Source organism: Lepisosteus oculatus, chromosome 3 (genome assembly GCF_040954835.1).
Source record: "Lepisosteus oculatus isolate fLepOcu1 chromosome 3, fLepOcu1.hap2, whole genome shotgun sequence".
In the NCBI taxonomy this organism is placed as follows: domain Eukaryota; kingdom Metazoa; phylum Chordata; class Actinopteri; order Semionotiformes; family Lepisosteidae; genus Lepisosteus; species Lepisosteus oculatus.
The window spans coordinates 22985746-23004600 of record NC_090698.1 but is presented as its reverse complement, the minus strand read 5'-3'; the positions used below and the strand labels follow the sequence as shown (position 1 = coordinate 23004600).

At 34.7% G+C, this 18855-nt stretch overlaps 1 protein-coding gene across 2 annotated transcripts; it reads right to left on the bottom strand.

The window, feature by feature from the left end:
- Nucleotides 1-4946: 4946 nt before the first annotated feature.
- Nucleotides 4947-17807, bottom strand: ggt6 (gamma-glutamyltransferase 6). Of its 2 annotated transcripts, none has more exons than XM_006627186.3 (4): nucleotides 17520-17807; nucleotides 11204-11556; nucleotides 10621-10734; nucleotides 4947-8501 (listed from the first exon to the last, which is right to left on the bottom strand). In XM_006627186.3, the coding sequence occupies exons 1-4, from the start codon at nucleotides 17642-17644 to the stop codon at nucleotides 7252-7254; spliced, it is 1842 nt and encodes a 613-aa protein (XP_006627249.2). In that variant the 5' UTR covers nucleotides 17645-17807; the 3' UTR covers nucleotides 4947-7251. The 2 variants fall into 2 exon arrangements, with proteins under 2 accessions (XP_006627249.2, XP_015194567.1); XM_015339081.2 differs by lacking the exon at nucleotides 4947-8501 and adding an exon at nucleotides 8810-9055.
- Nucleotides 17808-18855: the final 1048 nt, after the last annotated feature.

Here is an 18855-nt window from a genome sequence, read left to right as displayed (position 1 = left end):
CACATGCATAAGATAATGAAATTGCTTTTGAACCTGTTATTGTCTGGTGCTCTGAATGTTTTCACACTACCTAAGTGCAGAGTTATTCTCCTTATGGTTTCCATTAGTAATTTTCTTGTAGTTTTGACATCATTCTCAATTGGAGCCGAGGTGAAGTAAAATGGAAACATGAAACTCATGATTAATGATGAATATGATAATGTTTGAAATGGATTCTTCAGAAACCATCACATCAAAGAAGCTATTAACTGAGAGGTTTGATTTTAGATTTCAAAGCATCAGACAGAATTCCACCGATCAATTTGCAGGATGCAATTATAAATATGTTGTGATTTTTTTCAGTTCCATTGATTTTCTTCCTCCATCTTTTTTATCTCTAATTGTTGTGTCATAATATATCTTTGACAGAAAAGTAGTTTACACACAATGGAAAAATGGAAACATACTGTACAAATGCACGTCTGAATAACGAGGGACTGATATGACATTTCTCACTCTTTTAAGATGCCCTTGATATTGATTATTTACTGAATCAAGGGATACACCAAAGTTTAAATAGCATATTGCAATAATATAATTGCTCATTAATCTTTCAGATGATCTTCCAATATTTTGTTTTCCATTAATGGAGCTGTAAATTGTTTTCCATGAACTTGCCCTCCTCCCACCATTTTCCTGTGCAGATTTTCCATCTGCAGCAATGTTGTGGCTTCATAGTGGGATAATAAAGACCCCAAAGAAAGTTTCCTTGTAATTATTTCCTAAGACCCTTGTATTTTACCGTGATTATAGCAAGGGAAATGTGCTTGAAATGTGCTGACATTTTTTATATGACTTTTTTATTACACTGGGTCATACACATACAGTACCACACTAGACACACTAGAGTAAACATTTCTTAGAAGCCTTGATCAAGGTACAGTAGATCATAGTAATCCCATGGTCCAGTATTGTAAAGCCCAGGAAAACATGGCTGCAACATGGTCAAAGAACAGTAACTTCATTTGAACTCACAAGTTGTTCTACCTTCTCGAGACATACAGTAGATATTGTCAGGAGTTGCAGCAAACCAACTGGTTAGGACCCTATGCGAGGCTGTGGTAGATTAAGGTTTCGTAAAGCTCCTAAAGTAACCAAATCCTAAAAATGTAAAGCGATGCCGTAGTCAAGGGATTGAGCAAGGGCTTCGAGAGCCAAAAGAAGATTAGGTTTAAAAAAGGTAAAGCGAGGGTTGAACTTGAAAGAGGGAACCTCAGCAGGGAGGGGAGACTGAGTGGAGTGAGAGTATAAATAGGGAAGAGCAAGCAGAATGATAATTGATTAATTAGTGAGTGGAATGTTTACGGTGAGAGATGCTCGTGGGTATGCAGTGATGTTCAAGTGCTCGCTTGCGGTTTGCGACAGATACTGTATTGTCTGTTGAAAATTTTACTCACCTTTGAAGGTTTGACTGAACAAACTTTGACTGTTTGGCATTTGATTGATCCATACAGCAGCCATATCACCCTGCAACTCACAACTGGCAACCCACTCAACTGGCGCTCACCCTGCAGCTCATGTGGGTCCTAATGCCCCAGTGTAGTGACGGGGACACTATACTGTAAACAGGCGCCGTCCTTCGGATGAGACGTAAAACCGAGATCCTGACTCTCTGTGGTCATTAAAAATCCCAGGGCGTTTCTTGAAAAGAGTAGGGGTGTACCCCGGTGTCCTGTCCAAATTTCCCATCGGCCTTTATCAATCATGGCCTCCTAACAATCCCCCTCTATGAATTGGCTTCATTTCTCTGCTCTCCTCCCCACTGATAGCTGATGTGTGGTGAGTGTTCTGGCGCACTATGGCTCCCATCGCATCATCCAAGTGCGGATGCACATCGCATCAACCAATGTGGATGCTGCACATTGGTGGTGGTGGAGGGGAGTCCCCATTACCTGTAAAGTGTAATCAATTATTATTATTATTATTATTATTATTATTATTATTATTATTATTATTATACAGTATGCCTCTAACCCTTAAATAAAGATAATCTGTTGGTACCTGTACATAAGAAATCTTAAATAATTTACAAACAAAACATTTCATGTACCACATGCAAATGTAACATTTAACACAATTTTACAGGTTCTCAAAAGTGTTTTAGTGTTATATTAGTATTGTGTATTAGTGTATTAGTATTAGTAATGTCTGTATCCATTTCCATTTCCATACTAAATGAAATGGAAAAATAAACTAAAAGAAAAAAAATTAAAAATTTAATGCTACTTATCACAAAAAATGAGCTTTTTGACAAAGAAAATTGTTTCAATACCAAAGTGCATTACCTTGTATTACCAGTTTGCTTTTTCACACAAAAGCAATCCAATAATAACACCTAGTGCTCAGCTGACAACAGTTTGGCAGTGCACTTCAAAGGGTGGAGTGAAGAAGAAAAAAATGTAATTGAGAGACAGTTTAAATATTCAGGAGCCTCCTGTAACTGAAAAAAATGCAATCCGGACAATGACAACCTTAATGTTTATGTATTCTCACTGTTACTGTGTATCTGTTACTGCTAAGGTTTTTCACTTGTTTGATTGCTGTGAGATGTGCTGCGAGTATAAATAAAAGTATAATTAAAAAACATTAGCAAGAGGGCTTAATAGCCACACCAATCACAGCATGAGGAATAAAGCTACTATTGCATGTGCTTCTTTTTAATCATTTTAATCACCTTCTAGAGCCATTATTGCCATGAAGCAATTCACCTAGAACGATTAATAGCTTTTTAAATGACAGGCAAAGTGGTAGTTTTTCATGCTTTTATTAGTGTATTGTATTAAATAGGAAAAAAATTCCCCCCAATGTTACAGCAAATAATTACTCTTAGATGGTGGCGGATCCCATCATTGTTCAGCTTTCAGAGTACTCAAAGAAATCAATACAGGAATGATGCTGAAGCATCTATATTGCTGTTTAACTGGACAGAATATGTTGTTTTAAATTCACCTTGTTAAGGCACAGCATGGGCAGTCACAGCAAGCACCACCCATTCAGTATGTTTCAAAGCCTTGACCATTTGATTAAAAATACAGCTAAAGACAAAGATAAAGAGATGGGTGTCTGCATGTTCAGGTTGAGCCCTAAAATACAGACAGAACAGTTTTGGTTATGTCATTAGTTTATTATAACTAAGATTTCCCAAATTTGTGATCCTGTGTGTACTTGAGTCTACTGGCCATGCAAAAGTGACCTCCATGTCGTGGTTAAATTGCAGTGTTATCAAAGTATCGATCCAGAAATTTATGCTCTAGCTGGGAACTGGGTACTTGCAGTTCACAGCTATAGGGTCCTATAATGTACAGTATATTGCTCTGATTACCTTAATTCACAAATTGGCTGAATTGTTTGGATGAAAAATCTAATCAACAATTTTTCTGGTGTTAAAAAGTTGCAAGTTGAAAAGAACCTGCAGGATTGCAGCTCTTTAGTACTAGAAATGTCCATCTTTGCTCTAGCTACTGCTTTCACAAATCAGTATTGGAGAATTTTCTGGATTTTTCTGGTGTTTTCTGGATTTTGTTCTTCTTGAACTACTGTAAATTAAAGCCTTAATATATCTTAATATTAGCCTAATAAAATCCCCAGTTTATTTTGTAAGTACAGATTTAAAATCTAAACGTTTATGTAACCTTGACATAACCAGCTGTTTCAGAAATTAGAACAATCTTAAAAGGTTTAGTTAAATACAGTATGTTGTTAATCGAATTAAGGCTTTAAAAAACACAATCTGTGAAGTTCATGGGCTTGGAGTACAAATGAAAAGAGATGGAAGTGGATGGTTTGGTGTCTTGGAGGACAAGTGTACAGATTTTATCTCTCCTGTGCAATTACAAAGGCTGCTGTGGTGTGTAAGTATTCGTGTTGGAGTGGTCTTAAAAAACACAGCTTAATTATCTTTGTAATAAGGAAAGAGGAAGAAAAATTAAAGATAAAAAATGTAATCAGAAGAAACAGGGTAAGAACACTTACTGTATATAATGCTACTTAAACATATGGCTTTTCAAAGAATAATGCATGTTTTGATAGATGAAGTTAAGGAAATAAATACTGTGACTTTTTGCAAGGTACAATGAATCAATTGAAATTCAAAGTAATGCCAAAAGAGATAGTGTACTCACAGTGATTTAAGGATGATAAAAATTGTAAAGTATAGTATGCTCCAGGGAGGATTTTTTAATCTATCAATATGATGCAGTGTTTATTTTCCCTGGTATTTTACGTGTGGGCTATTAAAACCGCTACCATAAACGTAAAAACATATTTTCTGAATCATTACACACATTTAAATTCACGTTTTGCTAACAGCTATACCGCCTTAAAGGCTATTCATTTTTTTGATCTCCATAGCTTCAACAAGGCCGAACCTGGTAATGATCTTAAATTGAATCTCAGGCAAAGGATGCGAACCCTGGTATTCAGGCTCCCTGAGTCAGGCAACTTCAAATTTATCCTGTAGATTAATTGGGCATGTCCAGTCCCCATGGGTTCTGCTCTTCTAAAAATGGAAGTTCTTGAAGTTCGGAAGAGATGACAAAACCAAGGCTTTCACGTCTGCTGTTCTAAATCATAGTCATCTCCTATGCCATTTCTCAAAGCTATATATACTGTATAATACTAAAATTCCTCCTCTGCCCCATTTCCCATCTTTGCAGCTACCCCTTGGTTAATGCCTTACCTACAGTAGCTTCTTTGTCCTACAGCCTCTCTCCTCAAACAAATTTAATTCTTGTCCATTGTCTATTGTGAACAAAAAAGGCCTTAACAAGAATAACACAGAATGATTATTCCTCTGTATTTAGTTACACAGAGAAAGTATCTGCTTCCCAAGCCACCTTCAAAATTAAACGGTGGTAAATAAAAAGTCTTCGTTTACTTCAACAAATAGCACTACAGAGAGCAAAGAAGAAAATCAAAGTATATTTTATTAAAGTTAGTAAATTACAACAATAAACAAATAAGCAATTATTCATTAAACATGCCAGTGAAATGTATTAACATTTAAAAATGTAGTATAATAGAACTGGCGTTCTTCCCTTCCAGCCAAATAATTCAGCATTTTGACTTTGCATTTTCATTTACATTTGTATTCATTTCTATAAGCAATGAATAAAGCTAAGAAATAACAGTATCTTTTTTTCATTTTCTTATTAAAAATAAACAGTACTTATTCCCATAAATACTGTATAATACAATTATATCTTCCTTCATCATTAATGAAAGTGACCTTAATTAGCAGTCCCATAAGTGACATAATACAAGAATAACATTGTATAAGAGTATGAACACGGCATTTGTAAAAAGAGAAAGGAATAACCGAAGAAACTGATTTACCAATAACAATTACAGAGTAGAAGGCATTAACATCAGTAAATGGATACAGACAGAAATTAATCCAATCAGAAATGATATTTTTTCTGACAAAAAGGACACTTCTCTCCTTCTTCCACATTATTATGAAAATCAGTTCGGCAACATTTCCTATCCACATTTTCTGTCCACTATATTACATACTGTACTGTATTTAAATTCTATTTTCTGTACCTTAGCCATTCCGAATGTAAGAAAAGTGGGTGAAACTCAAATATTTGTTTGATTTTTCATCTGTTGCTGTTCCAGTTCTTTATACCACTAAATGAAAAATAAAATAGATTTTTATATGTGCTATAAAAAAAGATAACCATTTTTACAGTTTTTAACTGAGGGAATAAAAAATAACATATTGCTAAGGGCACATTCTATATTCACTACAATAACCCTAACATTGTTGTCACTCAGAGCAGCTTGCATAGATTCTAAAGTAACGTTCTAACTGATTAACCACGATATTAAACTATTGTATAGTGTTTTTTATGATGGCTTTTAACATCTAATGTGAAATGATCTGCTTCAGAAAACAAGGACACATCTGCTAAGGAATTGTCTTCTTACCTTCTTTGCAAAACTGGACATGTTTAAAATTTCTAATGTTTAAAATGATCATAATATTTAAAAATACAATATAAGTAAAAATATATAATATATATACAAACAAAAAAAGATACAACGCTTGTTCACAATATTCAAAAACACTTAAAAGATAAAAATACAATGTTCTTCAGATTGATTCATGTCCCCAATTAAACACAACAAAAAGTATAACAGAATAAGTTAAAGATTTTATAATTATTCTTACATAAACAAATTCTAGAATGGTATTTTCGTCATATTTGTTCAAAACAATTGAAGTCCAGAAAACATGAGGGTCCTATTCATTCACACCCCTGTGGTGATTGTTTTGTAAATCCTCCTCTGCCATGGAATACTGTACATAGACACCTCTTCTGGTGTAATGTGGGGTTCGGGCTCTTCTGAGAGGGGATTTCTGACCATTCATCCATCTTTCAGACCCCCTGGTTCCTGCTTATGAACTTCCCCTTGAGTTCAGGCCACACATGTTCCATTGTTAGAGATCTGGAGATTATTATGGATGGATGAGATCTCCGACTTTGTGTGCAGATAATCATTTCTTTGTCCGTTTGGATGTATACATCATATTGTTTTCAGGCTGGAATGTTCATTTTCAGAATTTCTTGGAAGAGGGAACCAGTTGTTTGACCAAAATGTCCTCGCACATGTTGGAGTTTATGATACCACCGCCAGTACCTTAAATTAACAAGGGGTCCAGGACATGCAGATCCAAAACAACCCGATAGCGTAATAGACCTTTGGCCATATTTCACAATAGGTATGAGAAATTTCTGAACATGAGCTTTTCCTTTTTATGTGAAATATAACATTTATGCCCATATCCAAACAGTTAAATTTTCATTTCTGCTGTACATTCTTAATAATAAACACTACAGTGGAAAGTACATTGATAATGCTTCATGTGAATTCTTTTACAGCAGTCCACCAATTTGTGGTCAGACTTTTTGCCTGCAGTCTTCTAAGAGCTTTCTACCTTAATCACGATGATGCATGCTTATTTTTACCTGAGGGCACTGTGTCATTTGTAGAAAATTCTTGATATAAGGATATTTAAAGAGAATTTCAAAACATTATCTTGGATCTTAAAAAAATACATACAGTATACCTACTTGCATGTAGCGTCTATTAATGAACTATTAATATACAGTAATTAGGATTAAAAACAATTAACAATAAATGGTAATAAAATATTTTTTAAACACAGAAAATTTTGTCTTACATTCTTGAATTGATTTATTTTCATTAATACCCATCAGAATGCGCATTTGTTGGAGGAATACCAAATGCTCCTACATGACCTGCGTATGAATCTAATATCAGAGCCATAAAGTCCTCACCTGTCTCATCCATTGTTTTTATTTGTGGCTCTTTGTCTATTAATAATTTAAAAATATCCGAGGTGTTTGATATTCCAGATATGTATGTTGAAAATAATTTGGCATTTGTCATTTCCAAATGGAAAAATGGACCACATACTGCCTCTTGAAAAGACATTTTATAGTGTACTTTATTAATAATAATTTGAGCCACTAAATAAGGCACAGACTTTCCTCCAGTAACTCCTATCCCTATGATCTCATCATCATCTTGGAACTTCAGGACTGAAAGACAATTCCAGGAAAGCATGTTAGCTGCAGAATGTATAGTGAAATCATTGAGAATAACTCCTGTGGAAGGTAAGAACTGCTTCAGTCCAAATGAGCTGTTGAGTGAGGCAGAGATTATTAAAACATTACCACTGCTATCGAGTACCCCAATATGACTCCCCACTGTATTTAATGCAAATAGATCTCCAGGGCTTTGGTGTTCCATGGCCAGGCTATTACTATAAATTAGCTTGGTAGTGTTTAAGAGATTGATGTATGAAGAAGCTCTGCTGTTAAGATCTGCAATGCTCTGAAGAGACAGGTTGTGCTCACCAGCTCTTTTTAATATATCAGATATTATCCCTCCAAAAACTGGTGAAGCAGCAGTGAAGACGGTATATTTGTCTTTTTTCACAGTAAGAGGGTCATTGATTTCTCCTTTACACCTCTGAACATTTTTGACAAAATCTTGCTTCTCTGTCTGGGGAAGATCTTCAGCCAATTTCATGCCAAGCATTTCTGAGAAATGCGAGTTATTTTCCATTAAAACACTGACAGTTTGCAACAGCTCAGATAACTTCTGGTTAGTGACTTTAGAACCTTGACCTTTTATGCTACCGTTCTTATGACAGAAAAGGTCACATAAATCGGATTTAATTTTTTCCGTGTCAGATTTTAATGCACTTGCAAGTGTTTCGTCAATGGAAAATCCATTCTTTGCAAGTCTTATTGCACTGTCAAATAGTTTTGCCCAGCTTAAATGGCCAAAGTTTTCATGGAGCAGTTTAAGGCCTTGTAGAACAGTTGGTATATTGTAAGCGCTTGAAGATGTTTCAGGACAAACTGAATGTATTGCTTTTGATGTTCCAGAGGTTGCATTGAAAAGTATGGCTGAAAACACACCACCTTGAAGAAAAAAAACATATATTTAGATATTTAAAGTTTCTGCAATGTTAATACTGTATACAGTTTCAAACATCTTTCATATACAGCACCTTGTCTATTCTAAAAGTAGCTCAGCTTGGGGTTTTCCACAGTTTTCAGTTTGGATATTGTGTTTAACCCAATAAAAAGGTACTACACTCCAGAAATCTGGAAATTAATAGACCAACATGAAACAAATAAATGTTTGAGACCATCAGATTTACACACCAATCAGTTTCAGTTTTGTATTTTCTTCAAAGGTGACCAATAATTTACAAATAGCATGCATATAATCACAAACCTCAAACACTTTTATTTCTTATTTAAATATTTGCATTTGCTTAATGTCACGCCCTCTGCAGCCAGAGGGCGCTCCTTCTCTGTCCTGTCTCTCATTTCCGGTTCTCTGCTGTCCTTCCGGTGTTTCTCTCTCTCTGGGGCTATATATTTCCGGGTTTTTCAGTCTGCCTTGGCTCAGCATTGACATTCGGATGTCCTGAGACCCGCCTAGCACCAGGTCGCCCCGCGTCTGCTACCTGAGGGCATAGGTTTCTATAAGGCATTTCCTGAACAGCTGAGCCCGGGCTATCCCCCGTGTCACCGCTACACATAGGATCTTTTCACTCTCCTGTCATTCCACGGTTCGTTCTTTCCGATATCCGTGACACTTAATTTCTTGGGTTGTTCAATGCACGCCCTTACTTTAACATAATATGATCTGCCTAATGTAACTTCCCATTAACTCATTTTCTGCACGATTTGGACTCCTGGCCCTAGAGAAAGCTAGTTAAACTACACAGTTCATGATCAAGCTACTAAAAATGATTGATTTTGAAATGACTGATGAATAATCCCAGAAAAATCAAAATCTGATCTTGACAGCTGTGAAGTAAACATAACGTTAGCATAATTTTTAAAGGTCTGTAAATTGATTATTCTAACTGAATAGCACATATGTTCTAAAATAATCGTAATATTAAGAGAAACATTCAGTAATTGTTTTGCATTACAATTCATTTTACTATCCCTTTGAGATTATGAATGTGAACTCTATACCGTACTCTGTACTCTTTATTAATACCACACATGATTATCACCTTAGTCTTTTTCTAAAGTTAAGTAAGCTACAGTATGCTTATTTTATAATAGGCTTGTGCTTGCATTACTTTTGCATTAAAACAGGTTGAATAAGTTTTGAAAAGAAAGTCTATAGAAGCTGTAACTTTAACCCCAGCAACAGCAGTTCATCACTTAAGAGATTAAATTGTTTGTAATAGAATGATACCAGTGTTCTCTTGGGGCCAATAAATCATCATTGTGTTTTCCAGTGTTCTGTTTTGTTCAGGCTTAAAATAAACAAGGTGTTTACAATTAAAAAAACAGAAGTATCCTCAATGAAACTGATATACTGTACAAAACCAAGGAATCAGCTTTAATTTTTTTTAAATAACACATGATTTATGTTATAATATAATATATTACATATTATAAATGTATTTCATATATTTTGAAATTTAATGATTATTTATATTTAAGCGGTAACATTAGTACATTTAAATTTTTATACTATAGATTTAGCTGCAATCACATTCTTAACTATTTAATTGAGAATTAAGAGCATCAATATAGTAATAAAAAACTGACTGTAACCAAACACTGCAGAGATACAGATTAGAAGGACCACAAGCTGAGTAGCCCTGTGTTGTGCCAAATGCTTCAATAAATACAGTTTTCCTAAGGGCTGGACACATATTGTACACAACTCAATTGACTACAATGTGTAGGACATTTTAAAGGATCAGTAAGTACAAAGCTGTTGAGATGTTTTTATTTTGTAAATGAATTCAAATTGGTTGATTTAATAGTACCAATTAGCTTTATTCATCAAGGTTATGCTACACAATTAAAGAAATGAGACATTCAAATGTTTTCTTGTCTCATAATAAACAAGGGCAGATGTTTCTCCCTCCAGAAAAAAAACAGGAATTCATAATTGGAAGCAGAATGTCAACACCAAGCTCTTTGTTAATTTTAGTAGTAGTGAACTTCAGATAGGTATTTTCAAAAGAGTAATACAGGAGCCAACAGAGAAGTTTCTCACCTACTCCAGCTGTGTGTGGATGAACTACTCCAAGGCAAAGCAGAGAAGCTATTCCAGCATCCACAACATTACCTCCATCAACAAGAATACCCCTGCCAACCTCTGAACAGACAGCTAAAACGAAAGAGTGACAATTTTCAGGAGATCATTATGGATAGTTAAAAAATTAATTGTGGTGAAAGACTAGTTTTAAAATAAACTTTATTGCACCAGAAAAATAATACTGTATGAATTAAAACACCTACAGTATATATTCAACTCAATACTAATGTATTGTGCCATTTCAAATAGATACGACTGAGATACATTTTTAACACAGTTGAAAATAAGAATAGAAGAATAGTTTATTTTTGTGCTAACTTTTTTAAATAAATGAATATTTGCAGTTCTCATGCAAGGGAAAGAATCTCTAGTTTTTTTCAACATGCTTAAAAGATGGTGCAAGCAAGCAACCAAATAACCACAAACAAAAACCTTGCATTACATTCTACTGCACAGACAAATGTGGGAAAAAATAGTATAATTCAAAAAGCACAGTAAGGATTTGAAGGAATGAATCCTAGAATGTGTTGACATTACCCACCTGAGTCAGTAATCAGTACACCATGATGATACATAGAAGAGTGATGGTGGTCGTGTTCATATTCTCCGGAGTCATCTGTCCCCTCTCTTGAGTGGCTGTGGTGCTCTGGGCTTTCTTCGTCTTCATGGTGATGGTCTCCTTCATCATGATAATGGTCATGACCTTCCTTTTTCTCACTGTTCCAATGATCCACCGCAGGTGCTGTGTGATTATGGGAGTCGCTATCTGGCTCCAGGCATCCATACAACTCATAAAAGACAAACCCTACAGCCACAGTCAGAAGCACTACCGCTGCAGCTATCCTGATCCAAGTATCTCTCTTTTTCTTTCTTAGTCTTTCCTGTGAAGACAATCTGTAAGATCAAGAAGTGAGAAAGGGGATTACAAATAAAGATGCTTATAGCAGTTGTGAAGTACAATCAAGATACAGGGGATTACACTTCAGAATGGCAATGAAAAATAGAGGGGATGAGAGGGCATGTCATCAAGATTCGAAATGCTAGTAAAATAAGACCCCTTCTATTGTTTGGTTTGAATTTTTACAAATACCACCACCTTTCTGTGGAAATCTGATGTATGTCAGAAATAATATATTGGATTAATCTTCTGTACTATATATAGTACTCTAATACTTTCAAGTTTCCAATACAACTCTGATTGACATATGCTTCTACCAAATGCTTTAGTTTTAACATAATCTGTCTTTATATTCCATGCATGTTTTAGATTAAATGTGCCTTTTTTTTCATTGGTCTTGAGTTTCAGTACAGAATGTGACATCAGAAAATTCCCCAAAGCAGTACTCTTGATACCTAGTTACAGTAAGAACACATCAAGCTTTTCTGCAATCTAACGTTGCCAGAAACATCATACTGTACTGTATATTATAGAGTATATACACATAAACTTTAGACTATATGAAACTATGTTTTGAATGCTAACACATTTTTCAATGCTGACATAATTGGCTGTTTTCTAACATATCAAAATGGATTTTTTCGCCTTTTTATATAGAAACATGAAATGTAATTTCTGACTAAGCATCGAGACAATTATTGTGAATTTGATGCAGCAATCATTCTGTGAATAGTTTTCTTTTTAAACGTACACTGATAAACTGTTTTCGTCCAGAAAATTCACATCTGACAATTTCTAAAATGAAGTTGTGTTAAATTCTAAATACAGTGAAGGACTGATAAAGTAGAAAAAATCCAAGCATATAAAAAGATTTACATATTGAGGAAGCAATTTTGAGCGTAAAATATAACTCATGTGAGGAACCAGACGAGAATTTCTTATTTTGTCCAAATTAACTTGCAGCTGGACTCCTGATAATACTTATGCATCATCTATGCATGTTTAACCTCATACTAAATGTAATGAGTATAATGAAATATAATGGAACATATTGAAATATATTTTTCATTTAGTTAGTTTCAGTATTTCATCTTAGTTTCCCTGTTTATGATTGTGAAACAGATAAAAAGAATAATACAATATAATACACAATACAGGGCAGAGTGGTGGCTCTGTGCCTGTGGCTAGAAGGTTGCCGGTTCAAATCCCACGGCTGGCAGATGAGTCCTACTCTGTTGGGCTCCTGAGCATGGCCCTTAACCCCAATTGCTCCAGGGGTGCTGTACAATGGCTGACCCTGTGCTCTGACCCCAAGCTTCTGTGTCTGTGTCTCATGGAGAGCAAGCTGGGGTATGTGAAAAGACAAAATCCTAATGCAAGAAATTGTATAAAATAAGTGATCTTATTGTATAAAAAAAAGTATACTGAGTAGCAAAACAAAAAACTTCTCACTTTATTTATGCAAGTACTGTAATAGAAAAATAGGCATACAGATTTTTTATATTAATTAGATTCCTTTGGCATCTTTTTTTCATTGATGATGCACTACCGATTGGGTACAGGTGATTAACTTAAATTTTAATTCATATAAAAAAATAAATAATAAACCAATATGCCCTGCTTAACACGATAATACACCTTTGTGCCATCAGTAGGTCTAGTACAATAGTTGAGCAAAGTCCTCTTTAATGATGAACAAAGGTTTTCTGTATACTGCACCACAATATTGGACTTGGACAGCAAATGTGATGTACTGTGGATTTGAAGAACATTATGCAAATTGTACAACACACCAATCAATAAGTAGTACCAGGTGCAATGATTTGAGCAGGAATGTCTAGTTCTTACACTTATAGTGATGATGGGCAACCTGACTGTATGACATTATATTGATTATATAGTGAGACCTCAACTGCTGCTCTTCCAGGCTCCTGATGTGGCAACATTCCAGAAGAACAATGCACATCCTTATGTTGTTGTGTAGCAAAGGTTTTCCTCAATTTAATAGTTCTACCTTGGATGTCCTTATTGCCAGTCTTGAACCCCATTGCACATCTTTGGGATGAGCTGGGACAACATGTGTTATCTAGGGCTCAGAGAGCAGGGAATAGGCACAGGGGTATCTATGCTCTATGAGAGGAATAAGTCAGAATCCCACAAGTCAACATCCTGGTGTAAAGCATGTGTTGCAGATGCTTAATTTCTAGTGCTGGCCACATCTACTACTAGCCTGTTGACAAATGTTGACTAGTAAAATGAATTTAACTTGGTCAATACTGTTAAATAAAAGGTCAGTGCTCTGTTACAAAATATTTGGTCATTTTCCAAATGTTAACTTATTGAACATGTTGTAATAAGTTAATACGTTCATAGTATATGTGCACAGAAAGGTGGAGAATGTTTAATGAAAAGCAAAGCAACAATTCCTACCAAAAAACAAACGTCTCCATTCTTGTCACATATATTGTACATGGTTATCTGTTTTTAGGCTTCTTCTAGCATTTCAACTGCACAGCTCACCTACGTAAATGAAAATTATAGGGAACAAAAAGAACAAAATATTCATTGGACCACAATTTCTTCCATTACCGAGACATCAATATTAATGCAGATATGAAAAGAAAATGCCTCTTTAAGTTAGGAGGTACTGAGTTTTAAAATGTAACTTAACTCAAGAGAAACAAAAACAAAATAAAAAAACACCATCAGGCACACAAACATGTACAGTATATACAGTACAGTAACTAGCTCATTATCTGTACACCATTTTCCAAAAGACTCACTTTTGTCCACATTTATTTTTTAATTGTGTGCGTTGCATGTATTACTCCATGATGTCATGACTGGATCAGAATGACCACCTCACCTTCAAAAAGTAAATTATATACAGTACAGCATGCTGTAATATTGCAGTAATTCCAGAGTGGCTAACAAATATATTCAGAATTTAACTACAGTATAATTGCAATTTATTGTTACTGGATATTTTTATAGTTTGTGAGTAATGTGTTCAAGTCAGATTCACTAAATTCATGTGACAGATATCTTGAGATGTTTTAGTGCAAGGCATGACTATCCATACTGCCTGCCTTCAATCATTGAAAAAAAACTGTTATTCTCCAATAGCATGCTCACTCGACAGTCTTATTACTGTAAAACAATGGTTATGATGTAACCTTAAATGCAAGAAAAGACAAAATGGGAAGAGTTGTAATTAAATGTGTTTATAATGCTAAAAATGTGGTGTCATTAAAAACGTTTTTTTTTAGTGTTCAAAACATAAATTTGATTTTTTTTTTACATAAATTTCACAATAAAATAAATTTCCAGCTTGTTGCTTTATTTTAATATTAGCATAACTATTATATTCAGCTTCTATTATCTGCATTACATTTGATAAAAGTGAAGCTCTCTAAAATACAGATGCAATTATTTTGTAGGTCTGAATGTTAAATATTACAAATATCCAGCATCCTGCACAAAATTTGCAAAAGAGCTGAACAACTATACAATGTAATACAATTCAAACTCACATGCTTTTAGATGTGAGTTACATTTTACAATAAAGAAAAATCCACTTATTCACTGAAAATCAACTTCAATTTTTACAAAACCTGAACAAATAATCTACTGTAACAGCCCATTTGTTGTGTGAGCATACTGTACAATGAGAGCAAACATACAGTAATGAATATGTTAATATTAAATGAGTTTAAAAATGATAACCTGGTCATGTCTTTTGATATTTACGTAAATACTGTGATGCTATGTTATCAAATGATCATTAAAAATAATAATGGAGCTTCAAAGAATGTGCAATTTAAAATGGCAATATTACTCTCACAGCTGTCACTGCCAAGGAGCTGGAAACCTTTTAGCACTAACCATATAAGTGTATATACAAGTCAGAGGTGTAGATAAGAGTCTCAGGACAAAAGATATTTGTAAAGTAACCTACAGTGCCCTCTAGAAGTGTAGCGACAGCAAACATTGTTATTTCTGCTCTTCATTCAAGCAATTTCTGTTTTAGATCATACAGTAAGATTAACATTAATGATGAGTACAATATAAAATACATTTTATTAGGGGTAATTGTGTTTGCATTTTACCACATTAAATCAAAAGCACGGATTGTATTCAAGCCAGTTATCTCAAGTTACCATAAGTATTGGGAAAAACTCACTAAGTATATTTCAGAGTTGGTTTGGTTGTGCATCTCTTTGAAGCAATAAGTACATGAAACCTGGGACCTATTTTGCCCAACAAACCTACAGTATTATGGAATTAGCTGAAATCACTTTTGAGTTCTCGTTGAGGGGGGAGATTCTGACTTTACCTTTGTTAGCAGGTAAAATGCATGCTCAATTGGATTTAAATCTGGCAATTGGCTCGGCCAGTCTAAGATTATTTATTTTTTTTCCAGATGAATTCCTTGCTTAGATTAACTATGTTTTGATCATTGTCTTGCTTTGTGTTAAAGGCCCAATATCTATTACAGTACATACAGGTAGCAGACAAAATATTTCTGTAAACTTCAGAATTAATTCTCCTGCAGCCATCATTACTAACATACTGTAATCAATAAAGACAAGAGATGGCCAAGCCTCTAGCCATGAAATGAATAGCCTCCACCATGCTTTAGAATTCGCATGTAAGTAAAAAGATTAACCTAGAGGCCAAGACAAACCCAGACAGATAACATTATGGAAAAAAGAGGAACTGTAGAGGTTGCAAATCACACCACCTCTATTGTGAAGCACAGCCTGAATTGGGAAGCATGGCTGCCTCTGAAACTAGCACACTCTTCTTAATTCTAAGTTATATAATAAGAAATAAATAATAAATGTAATAACTTAATTATAAGTTATGCAGATGCCAAAATTAAACTTGGCAGGAATATTTGGCATTCCTAGCAGGACAGCAAGATCTGTTGTTACAATGTGAAAGTACACAAGTACACCCAGGACTGTGGAAGCGGAAAAATAAATATTTTGAGAGGTCAATAAAACCCCAAGCTAAAGGCCTGGGACAAAGAGAATCTTTTGACACACTATAAAACAGGGATGGGCTAATACAGAAAAGGTTATGATGCACAGCCTTTCCTTGAAATTGACTGGATTTTGCGTCTTTTGGACAACTAAATGGGTAGCTAGCTAATCAAAACAGTGAAATTTGTTTAATAAGAGAGTACAGTATATTTGTAAGTGTTTCATATCATACAGTAAGAAATCAAACAACTTTACTCATGTAGAAAGAGAATGTGTTCTTAAGTCATCTAGTGTCTTAGTTTTGTAGAAAGTACTTTTCCTGTATTACTTACTAATATGTGACGTTGCTATTAAAATTCGTAAGAAACACGTTTAGATATTTGACATACTGTATATAACATGGACATGTTGATTGGAATTCAGTGATTTCGGACGAACAGCAGCTGGCACGTCTTGCAGTGTACATTATGAAACTGAATCACTGTCCTGCCATTATTGGTAAGAGACATTCCTCGGTGTAATCCGGTTTTACAAGTTAACCAGAAGTGGCTGTTGTTAGATTACAAAATTTGCTTTCATCTGGTTTCATCTGAAGACTATTGTTACTATTGAATACACATGAACATATGGAAACACCTATTTCACCACATGACGTACACATATCAATGTCTCAACAATGTTGTATTTACTGCAATTTACACCTGTAGCTTAGATCATTAAACTTTATTATAGTAAACTCTTATGCAATGTAACTCGAATTTTAATTAAATAAATAATACGTAACTGAAAGTTCCAAGGACGTTTTTTCTTGCAAAGGACATAAGCTAACTTGTTTCGTAGTTCATGACTAAACCTAATGCCAGTTACTACGAGTCAGTGCAAGACAGTCAGCCATAAATTTCTATAGTGCTTAATAAAATGTATATTTCGAGACTCGGAACATGCCATAGGATTGACAACATATAACTTACGGATATAAATACACTGTGACTTCGTTGTCTTCTTTCTCCGAGTCTTTGTCACTTCCCTGTTCTTCGCCACTTTCAGGACACTCACTCCGCAGTTTCTCGTACCGAACTGAGCTACCATGAACCATTTTCTTGGTGGTGAACTTATTTAAATTCAGGTAGCAATCTAGAAAACCTCATTAAAGCTCTATCTCCCATTGAGATCTTGTTGAATTATCTAGTTTTTCTTTCATTATCTACTTTCATTGAAGTACAGCATGTGTATTGGGTTATCTAACCTACCTCTTCCTGCCTTGCACCTGTCACAGATGTTTCTACGGTAACCGAACTGCACTCCAAACCCCTCCCTTACCTGTGAATGCTCTTGTTTATTGAATACGAGGTCGATTTTGTCACAAAATATTATTTTTTGATATGTTGCTATCAGCACAGATCAGATCTGCACATACTGAAACACGGTTATTATTAAAATTTGTGATGCTAGCTCACTATCGTCGAATTTAAATGAATAAAGTAGAGTATTATGTTTAATACAGGGAGACAGGATTTATTCAGGAATATCAAGGTAAAATAGCATTAAAAATAATTGCGCAATATTTCTAAAGTGTTGGTTCAGTCCATATGAAATAATTATGCAAGTCTGAAATTCCTAATAGAAGCCTTTTCTTTCAAACTTTTAAAGAGAGCAAGTAACTTTTATGCACAGTATATTGTAATTTGAATCCTGAAACATTGTAAAGACTCAGAAGAACACTTAGCATGACTATAGTGTGGGTCTCAGTCAGTTTGCAGAAGCAGGAATAAACATTCTGTCATTTTCCATGAGTGTTTGAAACTGATTAGACCTGACCTTATCAAACTGTCAGAAATAACCTTTATTTCAAAATTAATTTCTTTGAAACATTGATAGTTATTATCCATTGACCTCTTGATCTGCAGTTGTTAATAAGCTCTGACCTCACCCAAGCTTATAAACTTGCACTTTTTTCAGCTACTCAAAGGAACTGTATATGGTATCTGTCTTGTCTGCCTATTAAAAATGCTGTTAAATCACCATTTCTATCACATTTTAATAGGCAATTTGCTTCTCATACAGATATATTATTATACACCGTCTAGATGGTTTAAAAAAAATCAAACTACTGTGCCATGGTTGAATAAAGTTAAGTAAACCTGAGGGTAAGTAAAACTCAAGGTCCATTTCCAAATCAATGTATCCATTCTCTATCCACTTCTTCCAGTTCAGGGTTGCAGGTCTCAGAAAGCGATGGGTGCAAGATGTGCAGGGCAGACAGACACACACTCACATCTAGGGCCAGGGCCAGTTTTTGCCAGAAGT

Bases quoted from the DNA above. Each gene is read 5' to 3' on its own strand.
- ggt6 (XM_006627186.3), bottom strand. From the start codon at position 17,644: ATGGTTCATGGTAGCTCAGTTCGGTACGAGAAACTGCGGAGTGAGTGT. The intron at 10,735-11,203 runs GTGGGTAATGTC...CTTTCGTTTTAG, and splicing joins TGTACTGATTACTGACTCAG to CTGTCTGTTCAGAGGTTGGC. The intron at 8,502-10,620 runs GTGAGAAACTTC...TTTTTCTTCAAG, and splicing joins TCCACACACAGCTGGAGTAG to GTGGTGTGTTTTCAGCCATA.